Genomic DNA, 19,612 nt, shown 5'->3' on the forward strand with positions numbered 1-19,612 from the left:
CTATACATACTTATTTTGAATTTCTATTAGTTTATACAAATATAAATGAAATATAAAATTGTTTTGTAACCATATGTTAAGAAGGTGGTAAAGAATGTGACTTACATAATGTACATTCTGACAGTATTACAAATCCTTAGAGAACATGTGAGCTGTCCCTGCTCACAGTAAGCAGAGTGAATAGAGAACACTACTCACTGAGTGCAGATCTGCTCTTAAAAAGTAGAATTACCTCTTGCTTCAAAGAGCCATATAGATAGGATGAGCCAGCTGCAGATTCTTGGACAGTTAACACTCTGATTTGGTTTGATGTTATATTTACCAAGACCTGGAGAGCCAGAACTTGTTTTCCAGAAAAGTTGCAATATATTCTTGGGTTTGCCTGCTATTTTGTAATAATCAGAGTGAAACAGTTATAGCTAAAGTCTTGTGCAACTGAGTTTCTGCTTAATCAGATTCTCAAGAGTCCAACAGGTACTACCCTTGGATGTGAAAAAGCATCACTTTCCAGAATGACAGCCCAGGGGGACATACTCTTAAAGAGACAAGCTTCCTGACCTAGGAAGAGACAGCATTCATGGTCAGATACAGCACCTCCTTATGGAAGTTCGCCTGAGCATGGAGAAGATGGAACAAATTCAGGAAACCTCTGTCATCGTCATCGTGATCTCCTGTGATACATACACAAGGACAGACAGCAGGGAAAGGAGAAAGTTAAACATTTTAGCATGCAATTCAGGAACATATGTTCTAAGTGTCCCTAATAATATTTAAACAAAAATTTTTGTTGGTAATTTTTTTTACTAAGCCAGACATTAACCACTAAAGCCATGAAATTAGACTAGAGAGAAAACATGGAAAAGGACCCTGGTCTACACTTCAGTACCTCTCAACTTTATGTCCTTGGGTAAGTCAAGTTATATGTGTGCTTCCTTTTTCTCAGCTATGAGACAGGGATAGTGAAGAGCGCATGATTAGGAGACTCACAATGCTCTTTTGAAGAAGATCCTGGCTCTGTTCTCAGCACCCCCATGGTGGCTCACAACCATCTATAATACCCTCTTCTGACCTCTGTGTGTCAGGTATGCACATGGTGCACAAACAAAATAAAATAAAATAAAAATGACAATAATTTTTTAAAATGTTTAAAAAATGGTCATGCACACCCTTAATTAGAGCTCTGGGGAGATAGAGGCAGGTGGATCTCCATGAATTCCAAAAAAGGCTTAAAATAACAAACAACCCCCCCCCCAAATAGTGTAAATTGTGTTAGCCACCAAACTAAATTAATATCTATTAATTAGGCCTATAGTGGTGGTGCATGCCTTTAGTCTCAGCATTTGGAAAGCAGTGGCAGTCAGTAGAGATCCATGAGTTAAGGCTATTCTGGTCTCTACATAGAGTTCCAGGGCAACGAGGACTACGTGGAAAGAGACCCTATCTCAAAAGAACCAGGATCAACCTCCCCCATAGGATCTCACTCCTGTGCACTGTCTACATGCTAACTTACCCGACGTAACGGGCTGCAGCATTTCCATCGTGACACAGGCAAAAGCATTTGCTATGCTCTGCAGGAAGCTCTTTCTCTCTGCCGCAGTGCTGAAGACTTTGCAGACTTTCTGCATCATTCTAACTGTCCAGTCCATGCAGTACAACTCTTTCTCACACACCTGATTCACAGGCACAAAGCACTATCAGTCTCCATGTGAATAAAGCAGTAGAGCTTCACAGTGGCAATGATAATGACAGTTTATGATGCAGCATAGTTTATCACATAGGGCAGGCTTGTGATATAGCATAGCTTATTACATAGGGCAGGCTTGTGAGATAGCATAGCTTATTACATAGGGCAGACTTGTGATATAGCATAGTTTATTACATAGGGCAGGCTTGTGAGATAGCATAGCTTATTACATAGGGCAGGCTTGTGAGATAGCATAGCTTATTACATAGGGCAGGCTTGTAATATAGCATAGCTTATTACATAGGGCAGGATTGTGATATAGCATAGCTTATTGCTTAGAGCACCCCACTGAGTCATAAATGGGAAATACTCAGTAAGTGAATAACATGGAGTGTGATGGCACATGCCTATAATCCCAGCACTCAGAAAATTCAAGGCCACCTTAGCTACATATTGAATTTGGGGCCAGCCCAGGTTGAATGAAACCCTGTCTCAAAAATCAAAGGCAAACAAATAAAGTATATACTTTAATACTTACTTTTTCTATAACATTTTAGTATATTTCAGTTCTTGGTAGTGTGCCTCCCCCTACCCCCCCCACCATGTATGTGTGTGTGTGGTGTGTGTGTGTGTGTGTGTGTGTGTGTGTGTGTGAGAGAGAGAGAGAGAGAGAGAGAGAGACAGACAGACAGACAGACAGACAGAGCTGGGGCTTTGGATAAAGTGGAATGCTAAATAACTCGCTAGAGAAAAAGTTTTTACTTACCAATGCCAAAAAGACTACAAGTCTTGCCAGTTCAACGGTTCGTCCATTTACAGCTTTACTGGCCATGAAAGTGAAGCAGATGTTGTTCCCGCTCAGGATTAGGAGGCGTGCATTATTCTCCAGAAGCCACTCCCGGGGAACCACTTTTATTAGAGGAAGAACAGTTATTTAATGAGAAATTATATAATTGCTGTAGTAAACATCTTTTTTTTTTTTTATGTAAGTACACTGTAGCTGTCTTCAGATACTCCAGAAGAGGGCGTCAGATCTTGTTACGGATGGTTATGAGCCACCATGTGGTTGCTAGGATTTGAAGAACAGTCGGGTGCTCTTACCCACTGAGCCATCTCACCAACCCCTGTAGTAAACATCTTTAAACACATTCAATATTATATTGGTTTATTGGAAATGTAATTAGTGAAAAGAGACTCAGAAATAATGTTTTAGGGTTTTCCTTTTTTTTTTGAACAGGGTTTCTTTGTGTAGCCCTGGCTGTTCTGGAACTCACTCTGTAGACCAGTCTGGCCTTGGAGATCTGCCTGCCTCATTGAGCTATGAAGTGATCTAATAATACATACATATCTATAAAACTGGGCATTGACTCCCTCCTAGGGAACTGGAGGCAGCTGATGGGTGCTGTGGGGAGGGAGCCATTGTTTCCAGTTGTGTACCTGCTGTGAGTCCGCTAGGCTCCAAGGAACAGTTCCATACCCATGCTCATGTGGACAGCCCTGGCTAAACTTAGAGGGTCCCAAAACAAAAAGACACAATGCAGAGAAAGTCTTATGGGGGGAGGGGGCAGTTTAAGGGAGTGGGAGGGAGCTATGAGAGGAATAATCAGAATGCATTATATAAACACATGAATTGTCAAAGAACAAATTTAATTTAAAACTAAGGAAATGGGGCTGGTGAGATATCTCAGTGGTTAAGAGCGCCAACTGTTCTTCCAAAGGTCCTGAGTTCAAATCCCAGCAACCACATGGTGGCTCACAACCATCCATAACGAAATCTGATGCCCTCTTCTGGAGTGTCTGAAGACAGCTACAGTGTACTTAAATATAGTAAATAAATAAATAAATGTTTAAAAAGAAAAACCTAAGGAAAGTAAGATAAACACATTCTTACACCACAGAATTTACATACTCCAAATGCACACACACCACAAACAAACAAACAAAAATCATAATACAAAACTAGAAATGTGAGCTGGGCGTGGTAGTACATGCCTTTAACCCCAGCACTCGGGAGGCAGAGACAGGCAGATTTCTGAGTCCGAGTCCAGCCTGGTCTACAGAGTGAGTTCCAGGACAGCCAGGGCTACACAGAGAAACCCTGTCTTAAAAACCAAAAAAAAAAAAAAAAAAAAAAAAAAAACTAGAAATGTTTTGGAGCAGTAAATAACAAAACAAATTTAAAACTACAAGTTGAGCAACTAGTGACTTTTAATAATCATTTAATTTTATGTGCATTGGTATTTTTGTCTATATTCTTGTCTGTGTGAGGGTGTCAGATCTCAGACAGTTGTGAGCTGCCATGTGGGTGCTAGGAATTAAACCCCAGACCTCTGGAAGAGCAGCCAGTGCTCTTAACCACCGAGCTATCTCTCTAGTCCCACAATTCGTAATTTCTAAAATGTTCTTTGTTACCTAGAGAATTGTCTGTATACCTTTATGTTTGTATTCTAATAATAAATTTCTATTATTCCATATTAGCAAGTATATATTTTACCTGATAGTTCATCTACAAGACTGATGACATCATCTGCTGTCCAGCCTTTGGCACCTGTGTCATATAGTAACTTAATGGCATTAGCCAAACCTTTCAGACTGGATTCATCTGTAGGTCCTTCTATCATTTCCTGCCAAATCACCTGCCCTGGAATGAAACAAAGTGTAGAATATGATCAAAGAGATTGTTTTGAGATAAAGACTTCAGGAATTGTTTAGAATGAAAAGGATTATACAATCCTATGCATGGGAACAGCACTGAGACTGGCTGACACATGAAAGGGTCTATGCGTAGCAAATAAATCTTGTTGGTTACAGAGTCCTTAGAACTTATCATGCCGCCCTTTCAAAGGACAAGGATGAAAATTTATATTACAGCTTGGTTATATAGTCCAAACTAACTTATAAAGAAAAACAGATGCCTTACCTGTTCAAACAAAAGGCAAAGAATCACCTTTAGTTCATCTGTGCATACTGCACATTCCATGCATGTGTTAATGCATAAATGTACAATATCTTTGAAAATTTATATGTTCACAAAGAAAAAAAAAACAAACACCAGTAAAGTTAAAGCAGCAAGATTCACCCTCAAGGATGCTGAAAAGGATGCCGAGACACTGAGACATATTTATTCCAGCATCGTGCTGCTCCAACCGCAGACTGCCTCAGTTACTGTTTCATCAAAACTTGCTTCTAGGACAGCTTCAAAGCAGCTGACCCCAGTCTACCCAGCCTCTCAGGCTGTTCCAGTCAGCTCTTCCGCTGCACTTTTATATCACACAGACACAGACACAGACTGGACAACAAATGTTACAGCTAGATTTTTTTTTTGTTTTTTTTTCAAGACAGTGTTTCTCTGTGTAGCCCTGGCTGTCCTGGAACTCACTCTGTAGACCAGGCTGGCCTCAAACTCAGAAATTCGCCTGCCTCTGTGTTCCAAGTGCTGGGATTAAAGGTGTGGGCCACCACACCTGGCTCTGCTAGATTTCTTAAGACTGACCAATATCCCAATTTTTAGGGCCTCCCAAAGAGAGGTCATCCCCAGACAGTAGGAAGCAATTTTAAGAAGATGATCCTCTCTGGGATCAGAAGTCCCACCTCTAGAGCTAGAGCTAGAGTGGGTGTAGAAAAGCCAGAGTTACTTCTATATATATTAACATATCTTTTTAATTAACTTTGTTGGTACTAAGGATTATAGAGATTTTGTTTATATTATTACATATGAATGAATGTTTCCCTGAATATATGTCTGTGTATCATATGCATGCCTGGTGTCACAGAATTCAGAAGAGGGCATTGGATCCCCTGGGATGGGAGTTACAGGTGATTGTGGGCCACCATGTGGGCGCTAGGAAACAAACCTGGGTCTTCTGGAAGAGCAGTCAGTGCTCTTGACCACTAAGCCATCTCTCCAGTCCTCTGTATTAAAATATCTTTATTAAGTCACAACTGGGCTTCATACAAAAGAATAGTGCTTTTATCTACTTATTATTGTACCCTTTTTATGTGTGAGTGTGTGTGCATACGGAAGCCAGGGGTCGTTCCGTAGGAATCAGCTTTAAGTTTTGAGATAGAGTGTGTCACTGAGACAGACCTGTGGCTCACTGATCAGGTGAAGATGGCTGGGAGCCTCAGGGAGAAGTCATTCATTGCTGCATCCTCAGTGCTGGGATGACAAGGACAGCCCACTACATGCAACTTATGACCTGGGCTGGGATCAAAGTCAGATCTTCATGTTTATACAGTAAGCATATTACCTACTGAACTATCTTCCAGCTTCAATCAGCACTTTTGTTCAAAAATGACATTACCCTGTGATACAGATTGTAACATCAATTGCTACAATTTTACTAAAGTCAAGTAAAATCCACTAGCATCCTTCTAGAAAGGATGCATGGTTCTGTTACCATCTTTCAAACATTTATATTGCACTAGAGCAGCCCAGTTATATTCTTTTTTTTTTGTTTTGTTTTGTTTTTTGTTTTGTTTTGTTTTTCGAGACAGGGTTTCTCTGTGTAGCCCTGGCTGTCCCAGAACTCACTCTGTAGACCAGGCTGGCCTCGAACTCAGAAATCTGCCTGCCTCTGCCTCCCGAATGCTGGGATTAAAGGCATGCACCACCATGCCCGGCCTCAGTTATCTTCTATCTGTTCATCTATCACCAATCTTCTCTGTGGCATATACACAAGATTTTAATTTCAAAATAAAATTCCTGGCTGCTAGCCAATGTGCATCAAAATTGATTATCTATTGATAAAGGTGGAATAAAGAAATGTCAGATAATTTTTAACACTAATCTAAGCACAACCTATATAATAAAAAAATCCAATTCTGAATCTGAAAATCTAAAACTAAGTCAATCACCGACGCAGGCTGCTGCTGTTTTCTTCCTTAGCATCATCTGTCCTCCATAGCAGCAAGCATGGGTTGGAATCACATTAATGTTTGAAATGGAAAAGCAGTACTCAGGTAAATACGAGATGACAGGAACATATCTGGTTCTGTACTAGAGCAGAACAGTGTCTGTCTTGAAGCTTTGGGTATGCATCAGTTAATGTAGTCTGTCTTTGAAATTATGAAGCACACTTTAAGCACTAGCAGTGATGAAGCTGAGTAAAGACAGAAGGCCTTCCTAGGACTGCTATAAGCTCAGTGGATAATGGTGTAATGGTGCTTGTTGTCAAGCCTGCTGACCTGAGATCCATCCCCAGAACTCTACAGTACAAAGGGAGAAGTGATTCCTGCATATTGCCCTATGACCTCCTCAAACACACCATGTTACACACACACACTATCAATCAATTAATCAATCAACCAATCAATCAATGTACGTTTATTTGTCTGTTTGGTTCTGTATTTATTTTTGAGGCAGAGTCTTACTGGTATCTCTGACTGGTCTGGAACTCAATATATGTCAGAATACAGTAGTTCAAGAATGGAGTCCTGTTGAGAATTCTGAGTACTTGTAAAAAAAACTCCAAAAAAACAAAACATGATGAGAGTCTTGTGACCTCAGTTTCTTCAAAAACATGAAATTGTTCCTGGAATGTGTTTTCATGCTCCTCCCAGGTGAATCAGTTAAGAGTAAAACTTCAGATTACACATTACACTGCCTATTGTTATTGTTCACTTGCCTGTATATAAAACCTGTATATAAAAACCCTGTATATAAAACTGTATATAAAAACCCCCAGAGTTATAAATTGTCTGATGCTCTGAATAAAGTTGGCTATTGTGTTAGGCTACTGTATGGATCTGCCTAGATTTTAGGCTCCATTTTTCTAGGTTCCACTGCCTCTAGAGCAGTAAACAGATATGTAGATCAGCCTGGCCTTGAACCCACAAAGCTCTACTATCTCTACCTCCTGAGTGTTGAGATTAAAAGGGTGTACCAACCAGTGAAGATGGGTTGGGTTTTTTGTTTGTTTGTTTGTGGTGGTGATGGGATTGTTTATTTGTTTTTGTTTTTTCAAGACAGGGTTTCACTGTGTAGCCCTGGCTGTCCTGGAACTCACTCTGTAGACCAGGCAGGCCTCAAACTTTAGAAGATACACCTGTCTCTGCCTCCCAAGTGCTGGGACTAAAGGTATGTGACATCATGCTTGCTACCAGTAAAGTTTTTAAAAAGCCTCTCTAAAGAAAAATTAACCAGGTGTATAACGCACATTCCCCCCACCCTCAAAAAATGGTGCTTACCATCATGAGGAGATGTTGGTCCAAAGATAATATATAGCAATCTTGCCTGATTCACCATTGGCCATGGCTTTAAAATTCGAGTTAACCAAAATGCAGAATCACTTCGATGTGTCCAGTGATCAAGTAGGACATTCCGACAGAATAGTCTAACCCTTAACTCTAGTTTTCGAGCACTTCCTATGAGGAAAAAAGAGTTATAGGCCTTTTTGTTGTTGTTGTTTTTGTTTTTTGTTTTTGTTTTTCGAGACAGGTATAGCCATGGCTGTCCTGGAACTCACTCTGTAGACCAGGCTGGCCTCGAAATCCGCCTGCCTCTGCCTCCCGAGTGCTGGGATTAAAGGCGTGCGCCACCACGCCCAGCTTATAGACCTTTTTTTTTTTAATTTTATTTTTTTTTCTTATAGACCATTTTTTAAAGAAAGGTAAATTGCATACTAGATATTGATCAGAGCCAAGCATTAACTCCTGTGGTTAAAAGAGAGATTATAAGATGAGTGCATAAACAGGGATTCACCAAGAAGTAAAAGGTGCCCCTAACTTTTTAGTTTATCTTCTTGTGTTTACTTTATTTATCTTCAATAATCTGAAAAATGGGTAAATCAAAATTCATGCTGTAATTTTACCAGAATCTTACATAGTTTTAGATTTATTTATTTTGGTCTTTTATATCCCAGACTGGCTTTGAATTCCTTATGTGGTCAATGCTGACCTTAAACTTCAGATCCTCCTGCTTCCACTTCCTAAATACTGAGGTTACAGGTCTGTCACTGCACCCAATTTATGTGGTGGCAGGTACTCTTGCCAGCTGAACTGCATCTTCAGCCAGATTTTAGTTTTAAAAGGAAATAAATGTAAAGAATGACCAGACATACATCATCACTATAGCTGTACTAAAATTGGTACTCTGCTTTCTTCCATAAAAATTTTAAGAAGTTATATGATTTATTTATATTTTGACTTAATAATTTTTCAATTGTATTTGTTTTTATTTATGTGTATGGGTGTTTTGACTGCATATATATACGTGTATATCACATGTATGGTTAAAAAATTATTACATTTAAAATTCTGTGTGTGTGTGTGTGTGTGTGTGTGTGTGTGTTCTCCAGTTCTCTTCTCTCTCTCATGCAGATTCTGGGGAAGTTAGGTTCAACTACCTTTACCTGCCAAGTCCCACAATTTTTGTTTTTTGAAACTGGATCTTATATAGCCTAGATTTTATTTTAATATACATAGTAAAAAAAAACCATGAGACTCCAAATAAGCAAGTACATAACTAAATCTGCTCTTTTATCTATACCCTTTTTTTATACTGGAATGTTTGAATTTGGCAGAAAAGAAAAAATATAGTAACAAATACAGTATACAAATCAAGTAGCTTAGTCTAAGCTTTACAGCTTTCTGTTTGCTTTGGGAGTTATAAAATAAATAAGCATTACAAATATTGAGTTTCTTGTTTATAAATTCCAGTCACTTTCCTCAGAAGAATTATCTTGGATTTAGGGCTCGCCCCGTCCCTCCTGTGTTAGTCAAGGTTCTCCAGAGAAGCGACCAATAAGAAGTGGAGCACACCCATATGGCATGGCAGTTCATGTGGCACTGGAGATAGAGCCCACTACTAGCTGAGGTACAGCCCAGCCCCTCCACAATTTGCCTTAAATATACTCTTGAACTCTACCTCTTCTTAACATTTCATCTCTACACAATATTATCTCTGAACTGAAGGTCTTTACCTGGTTTGATGCAAACAACTGTCTGCATCTTTCGGGAGAGATTAGTCAGCTCACATAAGAAGTTGTACACACGATGGCATTCAAGTTCATCCCAACCTGCTGTTAAGGTCTGAAGAAAATAGAAGAAATGGTGTACAAATTCAGACACAAATTGGAAGGGTAAGCCACTACTTCTTAATATAAATAAGCTATTTTTAGCGTATGACCTAGGTGATATGCAATATTTACCCTCTCTGGAGCAATTCAAATTCACAAGAAATTTACATAATTACAACCTAAAACTTCTTCAAAATCTTTCTTTTTGGTTGAGAAGGAAGTATCTTTTAAGAGATTTTTTTTCTTTTTTTAGATTTATTTATTTATTATATGTGAACACACTGTAACTGTCTTCAGACACACCAGAAGAGGGCATCAGATCCCATTATGGATGGTTGTGAGCCACCATGTAGTTGCTGGGATTTGAACTCATGACCTTCGGAAGAGCAGTCAGCACTCTTAACCGCTGAGCCATCTCTTCAGCCCCTCTTTTTTTTTTTTTTTTTTTAAAGACAGGGTTTTTCTATGTAGCCCTGGCTGTCCTGGTACTTACTCTAGACCAGGCTGGCCTCGAACTCAAACATCCAATTTCCTCTGCCTCCCAAGTGCTGGGATTAAAGGTATGTACCACCACCATCCAACAAATTTTAAATTTTTTTTATAAATGCTTTTATTCCTATTTATGTTTATGTGTCTCTGTGAGGTTATGCTACACGAGTGTAGATATTTGTGAAAGCCAGAAGAGTTGACGCTACAGGCAATTTTGAGCTGCCCTGATGTGGTGCTGGGAACCAAACTTTGGTGTTCTACCAGAGCATCAAGTACTCTTTTTGTTGTTGTTTTGTTTTTTTTGTTTTGGTTTGGTTTTTGGTTTTTTCGAGACAGGGTTTCTCTGTGTAGCTCTGGCTGTCCTGGAACTCACTGTGTAGACCAGTCTGGCCTCGAACTTAGAAATCCACCTGCCTCTGCCTCCCGAGTGCTGGGATTACAGGCATGCGCCACCACCATCCGGCACCAATAACTGTATTTTTTTTTTTTTTTTTAGATTTATTGTTTTTTGAATCTGAGTACACTGTCTTTCAAACACACCAGAAGAGGGCATCAGATCCCATTACAGATGTTATGAGCCATCATGTGGTTGCTGGGAATTAAACTCAGGACCTCTGAAAGATCAGTCAGTGCTCTTAAACTCTGAGCCATCTCTCCAGCCTTATGATAACTGTATTTGATTATGACTTGTTGTTTTTAAGAAATGAGACAAGGTCTCACTATGTAACCTTGGTTGGCCTTCAGAAGTCGATAGGTAGACCAGTGTGGCCTCTAACTCAAAGAGACTGACCTCTGCCTCTGCCTCCAGAGCACTAGGATTAAAGGTGTGTGCCACCATTCTTGGCCCCATACATAAATCCTTAAAATATTTAACTGGGTTTTAGTGGTTTAAAAAAATAATCTTCTGAGATAGTGAGACTGCTCAGCAGGTAAAGGGGTAAAACCTAAGCCACGGGCAAAAGGAACTTTCCTTTCTTTGGCTTCCTAAGTTGTCCCTCTGATATTTATACATTCATACATTCAAATAATACATGAATGTGAACCATGTGTGTGCATGGTACCCACAGAGGTCAGAAGAGAGCTGAAAGGACTCCTACACTGTAGTTGGGATGGTTGTGAGCCAGCATAGGCATGCTGGGAATTGAACCTGGGTCCTCTGGAAGAGCAGCCAGTCCCTCTAACTGCTGAGACATCTCTCCAGACTCACACATTAAAAAAAAAAAATCAGGTGGGTGATGGTTGTGCCCAGCACTTGGGAGTCAGAGAGGTGGGTGATCTCTGAGTATGAGGCCTACCTGATCTAAAGAGCAAGTTCCAGGATAACCTGGACTACACAGAGAAACCCTATCTAGAAAAGCCAAAACAATCAATCAATCAATCGTTAATCCCAGTACCCTACAATTTAACATTATTCCTTCTAGAATGAGGAAAATTGCTAAGCAGTGATTATTTCTGGTGAAAGGAAATTGGTAGACAGGAGACAGGCCTAGGAGGGAGGCTTTTTACTTTATACGTTTTGTTCCTTTTGAATTATACATGAATCCATATTTTAATACTTAATCCAAAAATAGAAAGTACAAAACAAATAAGAAAAAGTAAAAGTCTATCATGGAAGAGTGTTAGTAGGAAGTCCTAGAATTTGGGTGTGTGGGAGCAGGTTGCTGACAGCCTGGATACAGCATATGACTCTCAGGTGGAGTCCTGAGGTGTGTGCTAAGCGCCTAAGGTAGCGATAGATTTTAATTAGGTAATTCATGTAGACAGTTTAGGAGAGTGTCTGCCACATAGTACAAGACTTAACAGATGACACATTTCATTTTTATTTGTTTATCATTTTACCTGTAAGATATTAGTGAAGATTTTGATATAATAAATTGATTTCTAAAGTCACGTTTCAAAAAACTAGTCCACAAATTTAAATTCAAAATGTTCATAAAACAGTTAAATGTAGTGGTGAATGCCTTTAATCTCATCACTTAGGACACAGGAGCAGCAAATCTCTGAGTTCAAGGTCATCTCGGTTTACCAAATGAGTTCCAAGACAACCAGAGCTACATAGTGACTCAAAAAGCAAATAAAAAAGACAAAACAAACAAACAAAAAAAATTATAAACACATGTACATATATACCACCTTTAGTCTCTTACACTGGCTATGGGTTTGGGTTGCAGCTTAGTGGTAGAGTTCTTACCTAGTATTCCTAAGGACCTAGGTTCAATTCCCCAGGTCACAAAAAGCAAACAAAAAAAGTTTTAGTACACTTGTGTAGAGTAAATAAATGCTAGGCATTTCTCAGCAGTTACAAAACCAAACAGACCCTTAACAAAGTGTAACACTGTTACTTTGCTTTAAGACTATTATACCTTCTATAACTCACACAGGAATTCCAATGCTCTATTTGTTAACAGTTCAAAGTCATTCCTTTCATTCTTTCATTAAACAATGTACCTGTAAAAACATGCCGTAACATGATAATCCTAAACACTGCAAAGGAGCTGTGCAGCCACTGAATTTAAAGCAGGATACCTGTAAAGAGAGCAACTGTTAGAAGACATATACAACAAATAACTTGACACTCAGGTTTACTGTAGAAATCACACACAGCTGCCCCTTGACACGGGGCTTCAGAGATTCACCTATACCTCCCTCTGCTGAGATTAATGGCATGCACTACCACGCCTGGCTACTGGAGACATCTTGAAACAAGAGTGTAACTCTCATTAAAGAAAAAAACTCTGGGCTAGAGGGATGGCTCTGCAGTTAAAAGCACTGGCTGCTCTTTCAGAGGTCCTGAGTTCAGTTCCCAGCACCCAATTGATTGATGGCTCACAACCATCTATGACTATAGTCCCATGGGATCCGATGATCAAATGTGGTACAGATAGATAAAACATCCACATACATAACATAAATCTTTTATAGCCAGGCATGGTGGTACTTGCCTTTAATCCCCAAAATTGGGAGGCAGAAGCAGTCAGATCTTTGTGTGTTCAGCTTTATCTACAGAGCAAGTACCAGGACAGCCAGAGCTATTTTACAGAAAAAAAAAACTTCCGGAGGCAGAGGCAGGTGGATTTCTAAGTTCAAGGCCAGCATGGTCTACAAAATGAGTTCCAGGACAGCCAGGGCTATACAGAGAAACCCTGTCTCGAAAAACAAAAACAAACAAACAAACAAACAAACAAAAAACCTGTCTCAAAAAACCCCTCCAAACAAAACAAAACAAAAGGTGGTAACACACACCACATTTAACTCCAGTTCTTGGGAGGCAGAGGCAAGCAGAATGCCCAGCATCTATGTAAAAACAGCTGAGTATGGGATAATTTTGGAGAGAGACAGGTGGATGGATCTCCAGGGCTCTCAGTTCAGCTAGACTACCTGAAACAGGAAGCTGGAGCTCCAGGTTCAACAAGAGATGTTTCCAAAACATAAGGCAGAGCCAAGTGTAATTACACACACCTTTAATCTTATCAGTCAAGATGCTAGCCTAGTCTACATAGTGAGTTCCAGGCTACCCAAGGCTACATACTAAAACCCTATCTCAAAAACAAACAAACAAACAAACACTAACACTAAGACCTCCTCTCCTAAAACAATACAAAATATAAAGTAAAGGGGTTGGAGAGGTGGCTCAGCCAATTAGAGCACTGGCTAAGTTTACAGAGAACCTGTGCTCAGTTCCCAGAACCCCCATGGTGATTCACAAACATCCACAGGCTCCAGTTCCAGGGGAGCTATGACCTCTTCTGACTTTATTTGACTTTGACTTTAGCACTCTCCAGACATGTACATTACACACACACACACACACACACACACACACACACACACACACACACACACATATATAAATGTATAGGGCTGGAGAGATGGCTCAGTGGTTAAGAGCACTGACTGATCTTCCAGAGGTCATGAGTTCAATTCCTAGCAACCACATGGTGGCTCACAACCATCTGTAATGGGATCTGATGCCCTCTTCTGGTGTGTCTGAAGACAGCTACAGTGTACTGATATAAATAAAATAAATCTTAAAAAAATAAATGTATATACATATGTACATATACATACACATATACATACATATATTATACACACACATATACATATACACTCAGGCAATATATTCATGTTCATAAAAATAAATCTCATTAAAAGAAATAATGTGGAGAGGCAGGCCTGCTGGTATACACCATTAATCCCAGAACTTAAGAGGCAGACCCAGCTGGATATCTGTGAGAGGCCAGTCCTTTTTCTTTTTCTTTTTTCTTTTCTTTTATGTATGTGGTTGCTGGGAATTGAACTCAAGACCTTTGGAATAGCAAGTCAGTGCTCTTAACTGCTGAACCACTTCTCCAGCCCCAAGGCAAACAACAACAACAAAAATGTAAACAAGTTTTCAGACATTAACTTAGGGTCCTGACATGAACATATAGGTAAAGACATGCATATGTACATGCACACACACACACACACACACACACACACACACACACTTTTATACCTGAAGATATAACTCAGTTATTGTCATATGGCATACAAGAGGCTTGAGGTTCCATTTCCAGAATAGTAAAAAACAAAAATACCAATTCTCTACTGTTTTGTACATTTACATAAAAGATTTTAACATTTAGAAATTATTTCATTTTAATAAAATACCTAAAGCATTAGGTTTGTTGTTGTAGTTGTAATGGTATTTGATTGTTTTTACTTATTTTTTTTTTTGAATTTTATTAGATTTTAAAAGAAAAGCACCAAGCCAGGCAGCACACCTTTAACGCCTTTAGTTCCAGGACAGCCAGAGCTACACAGAGAAACCCTGTCTCGAAAAAACCAAAAAAAAAAAAAAAAAAAAAAAAAGGGAGGGGGAAAATGAAAAGAAAAGCACCCAGGGGAGGCAAGCTATAATCTTAGCAGCCGAGGAGCATGGAGGGGAGAGAAAAGGCATTTAAACTGGCATGGTGGTCCGCTACATGCAGACAAGCAACTAAATGGAGGAGGGAGGCTTTAGAGAAATACAAAGGAAGCCCAAGGTATTGGGAAAAATCCTATGAGGTTCTGGGAGAAAGAAGCAGAAGAGGAAAAGCTGCCCCTTTCTGAGTCTTCAGCCAGGTTCCCCGTGGCTCTTAGGACCACTTTGTTTTATTCTTTGAGACAAGGTTCAGCCTGGCCTTGAATTGGTTCCATAGGAGAGACGACTCTGATTTCCTGATCCTCAAGCCTCTGCCTCTTGATTGCTGGGTTTGCAGACTTGCACTGCTGCCCTGGGTAAGAAGTGCTAGGGATCAAATCAGTCTAAGCAAATAATCTACCAACTGAGCTACAGCCCCTAAGTCAACGCTTTCAACAACATTGGCAGCTGTGAATGAGATGATGGCTCAGAAGATAAAGTGCTTGCCTCATAAGCCTGAGGACCTGAATTAAATCCCGGAACCATGTGAAGAAAAAGATGACTGCCATAAAGTGTACTCTGACCTCCACATGTGCACCATGGCATATACATCCTGACACACAAATAAATACCACAAACTACTCATAGATTTATTGTTCTTGTGTGGTGTAAAATATACTGTACAGCCACTCATGGTGCACAGTGTAACACTCACAAAGTCTTTTTGTCTAACATTTCACATAGTTTCATAGAAGTTGGTTGTGGATAACTGAAATTGTGGACAAAAGAGATAACTATACTATATTACATCATGTTATGTAATCTCCAAGTTATTGGTAAAGTGTTAGATCATCATTGGTCAATTACTGGTGCTAATTCATGAAATATTATTAGTTATAGATTTAGGGAGCTGGGCAGTGGTGGCACAGCCTCTACTCCCACCACTTAGGAGGCAGACACAGATGGATCTGAAGCCATCCCAGTCCAGAGCTTATTCCAAGACAGCCAAGGCTACACAGAGAAGCACTGTCTTTAAAAATATATATATATTTAGGAGTTAGAGAGATAGTTTAGTGGTTAAGAGAGCCTGCTCAGGGAATATGAGCTGGACCCCAGTACCCACATCAGGTGGTTCATAACCACCTACAGCTTCAGAGGATCTGACATCTTCTTTTGATTTCAATGGGCACCCACAAACATAAACATACACATGCACACAATTGAAAAATAAAATAAATCCTGTCTTTAAAAGAGGTTTGGGGTTGGAGAGATGACTCAGCAGTTAAGAGCACTTGCTATTCTTGCAGAGGATCCAGGTTTGACTCCCAGCATCCATATAGTGGCTCACAACTGCCTGCAGATCCAGTTCCAGGGATGCCTTCTTTTGGCTTTCATGGCCACCAGGCACACATGATACATATGCACACACACAGGCAAACCATTCACACATACATAAATTTGAAAAGATAGGCTTATAAAGAATATATGACACTAGTGAAAAGTTATCTTTGCTGGAAATCGAGATTGTGAACTAATTCTGGCGTGTGACCTTACTTCTGAGAGTATCTTGTGAATGTACTTCAGTCTTTCCTTGGTGGGAAGCAGCAAGGTACATCTTTTAAATAGTAGGCCTGAGAAAGGAAAGAGACATAAGAAAAAAGTGACAATGAAAGTTATACTTATCAACAGCATAGCACAACATTCCTTAAAAATTAAGTATGCTAAAAAAATTATGTCGCACCACTATGGACAGTTTTTACACAAATATTTGGGAGGAACAATAAAAAAAAAATCCACTGCATGACAGTCACCAAGTGGTGCTGATGTCCATCTGGCTTTAGAAAAAGCCAAAAACTTGTGATATTTATAAATAATATAGGACACATGTCAGGGTAATTTAAAAAGATAAAATAATAAGGCATAAAGATATATTAGGGAAACTTTACTCTGTAGAAAATACATTCTAGTATCTCCTGGGATTAATCTCATGTTATCAAAGGAAAACATTATGAAAACTGCAACATATGGAACGAATAGGAAGAGATTATGTTTTTCTTTCTCAAAATATAAAAATGTAGCTGGGTGTGGTGACTCACACCTTTAAATAAATCCTATCATTTGGGAGGCAGAGGCAGGCAGAACTCTGAGTTTGAGGTCAGCCTGTTCTACAGAGCTAGTTGTTTCAGTACAGCCAAGGCTATACAAAAAAAGTGTCTCAAAAAAACAAAAGAAGAAAGAAAAAAATTATCAATGTGTGCCTTTAATGCCAGTACTTGGAAGGCAGAGACAGAGGGATCTCTGTGAGTTTGAGGCCAGACTAGTCTACATACTGTGTTCCAATCACAGACCCGATTAGTCTACATACTGTGTTCCAATCACAGACCGGACTAGTCTACATACTGTGTTCCAAGACACAGGGATACACAGAGGACCTGTCTCGAAAAACAAAACTAAAAGGAATATTTTTATGTCATCATTTAAAATTTCAGAGGTTAAAGTCAGTTTTGCTCACAGAAATTATATAGATTGGATTAAATAACCATCTCTCTCTTCAAAGCTCAAACTTCTTTTTTTCTTTTTGAGACAGGGTTTCTATATGCATCCTTGCTTGTACTGGAACGAGCTATACAGACCAGGTTGGCCTTCAACTCATAACGATCTGCCTGCCCTTGCCTCTGGGTACTGGGATTAAACATATGTACCACCACATTAGGTTTAATACACCACATTAGGTTTTATTAAACCTTTATGTGTGTAAGTGTTTTGCCAGCATGTGCCATGTACACAGGGGTTTAGATCACCTGGAACTGGAGTTACAGATAGTGAACCACTATGTGGGTGCTAGGAAACAAACCCCAGTCTTAGTAAGAGCAGTAAGTGCTCCTAACCACTGAACCAACCCTTCAGCCCCTCAGAGATACTTTATAGGGCTAGTGTATTAATACTGTGTAGGATTCTGTATCATGACATTGAAAGAAAAAATACTTTCCAATTTTTCAGTAAAATGTTCTTTGAACTTTAGTGTCAGTGACCTATAATGTACGATTTATTTCCCCTAAGTATTATGTCTTCTTAAAATGGCAATACATTACTAACATTCCTGTAAGGACAAAGGCATTCAACTGAAAATGATATATATGGTAGGGAAAGATATACTTGAATATCACTTTCTCCAGTTTTTTTTTTTGTTTGTTTTTGTTTTTGTTTTTTTTCGAGACAGGGTTTCTCTGATAGCCTTGGCTGTCCTGGAACTCACTCTGTAGACCAGGCTGGCCTCGAACTCAGAAATCTGCCTGCCTCTGCCTCCCAAGTGCTGGGATTAAAGGCGTGCGCCACCACGCCCGGCTTACTTTCTCCAGTTTTTATTCTTTATATAATCACCACTTTTCTACATTTAGCCCTTACATAATAAAATGATTATATAATCCTGAAGAATCTATAGGAACCAAGTTTATTTTTAGAATTTGCTATGTTTGGGTAACATATGTCCAGAATTGGATTTTAAACATGAAGCCTTATTTTTGCTTATAGGGAGTTATTCTCGGTGTTTGGCTTTAGTCTGAGTTCTTTTTCTTCCATGTCTTGGCATCATGTCTCATGTTATATCATAGCTGGAACTGCAAGATACAACTGCATACTGGTTGCCTTTTCTACTGCAAATCTCTTATTTTTAAGAGTTTCAGTTTACCATAAAACCCTTGCATTTGGCTGACTGTTTTTTCTAAACACAGGTACTCTTTTTCTTAAAAGAGACCAGCTTCTTTTAAGTTCTTGAAGTAAAATAATGTCAGATGCAGTATTCTTTCTACATTGGCCATCTGCTGCTCTATTCAGCAGAAAATGCAAATTAAAATTTACAATGTTCAAAGTTAAGATTTTGAAAAATGTTATTTTAATATCTAAAAACAGGAACAGATCACATGGGAATGAAAGCATGGGAAAACACTGAGTATGTCAAATGTTTACCAAAATAATCAACCATAAAACAGGTGTCTACAAAACAATGATTAGAAAATTAAAGCTAATATATAATCAAACCTGTTTTGAAGATTTGGTGTTCAAGATCAACTTTTTAAATTGAATTACCCATATAATTATCATTTTTTGTTGTTGTTTTCAATGTGGAATTGAGGATGGAACCTAGGGCCTTATTTATTTGTTTGAGACTATAGCCCAGGCTGCCCTCAGACTCACTATGTAACCGAGATGGCCTTGAACTTCTCATTCTACTCCCTTCATTTCTCCAGTGCTATGATTAACAAGCTTGGGCCATAACCTAGGCAAGTACTCTGCCACTGGGCTCTATTCACAGACAATATAGTTAGGTTTGCTAAGCAGTGGAGAATTGATCAGAAAAAAAAATCCTTTAGTGCAAACCCAAAAGACAAAAATCAAATACTTACCAGATTCAGTTATAGGCTTTACCAAATTCCTTATAAATACTGAAACCAACAACACTGTATTCAGACTTTAAATATATATATATATATATATATATATATATATATATATATATATATATGTGTGTGTGTG

The 19,612-nt window shown here is 39.1% G+C and overlaps 1 protein-coding gene across 1 annotated transcript in view; it reads right to left on the reverse strand.

The window, feature by feature from the left end:
- The window catches only part of Fbxo47 (F-box protein 47), a 28,559-nt gene continuing 8,947 nt past the window's right edge, over positions 1-19,612 (reverse strand). Inside the window, exons 4-11 of the mRNA XM_021213697.2 lie at positions 16,634-16,710; positions 12,640-12,717; positions 9,607-9,715; positions 7,874-8,050; positions 4,179-4,325; positions 2,451-2,593; positions 1,511-1,670; positions 1-671 (exon numbers count right to left, since the gene is read on the reverse strand). Of these exons, the coding sequence (XP_021069356.1) occupies positions 559-671; positions 1,511-1,670; positions 2,451-2,593; positions 4,179-4,325; positions 7,874-8,050; positions 9,607-9,715; positions 12,640-12,717; positions 16,634-16,710 (1,004 nt within the window). The 3' untranslated portion in view covers positions 1-558. The remainder of the gene's footprint in view (positions 672-1,510; positions 1,671-2,450; positions 2,594-4,178; positions 4,326-7,873; positions 8,051-9,606; positions 9,716-12,639; positions 12,718-16,633; positions 16,711-19,612) is intronic.

This window comes from Mus pahari, chromosome 14 (genome assembly GCF_900095145.1).
Source record: "Mus pahari chromosome 14, PAHARI_EIJ_v1.1, whole genome shotgun sequence".
Taxonomy (NCBI): Eukaryota; Metazoa; Chordata; class Mammalia; order Rodentia; family Muridae; genus Mus; species Mus pahari.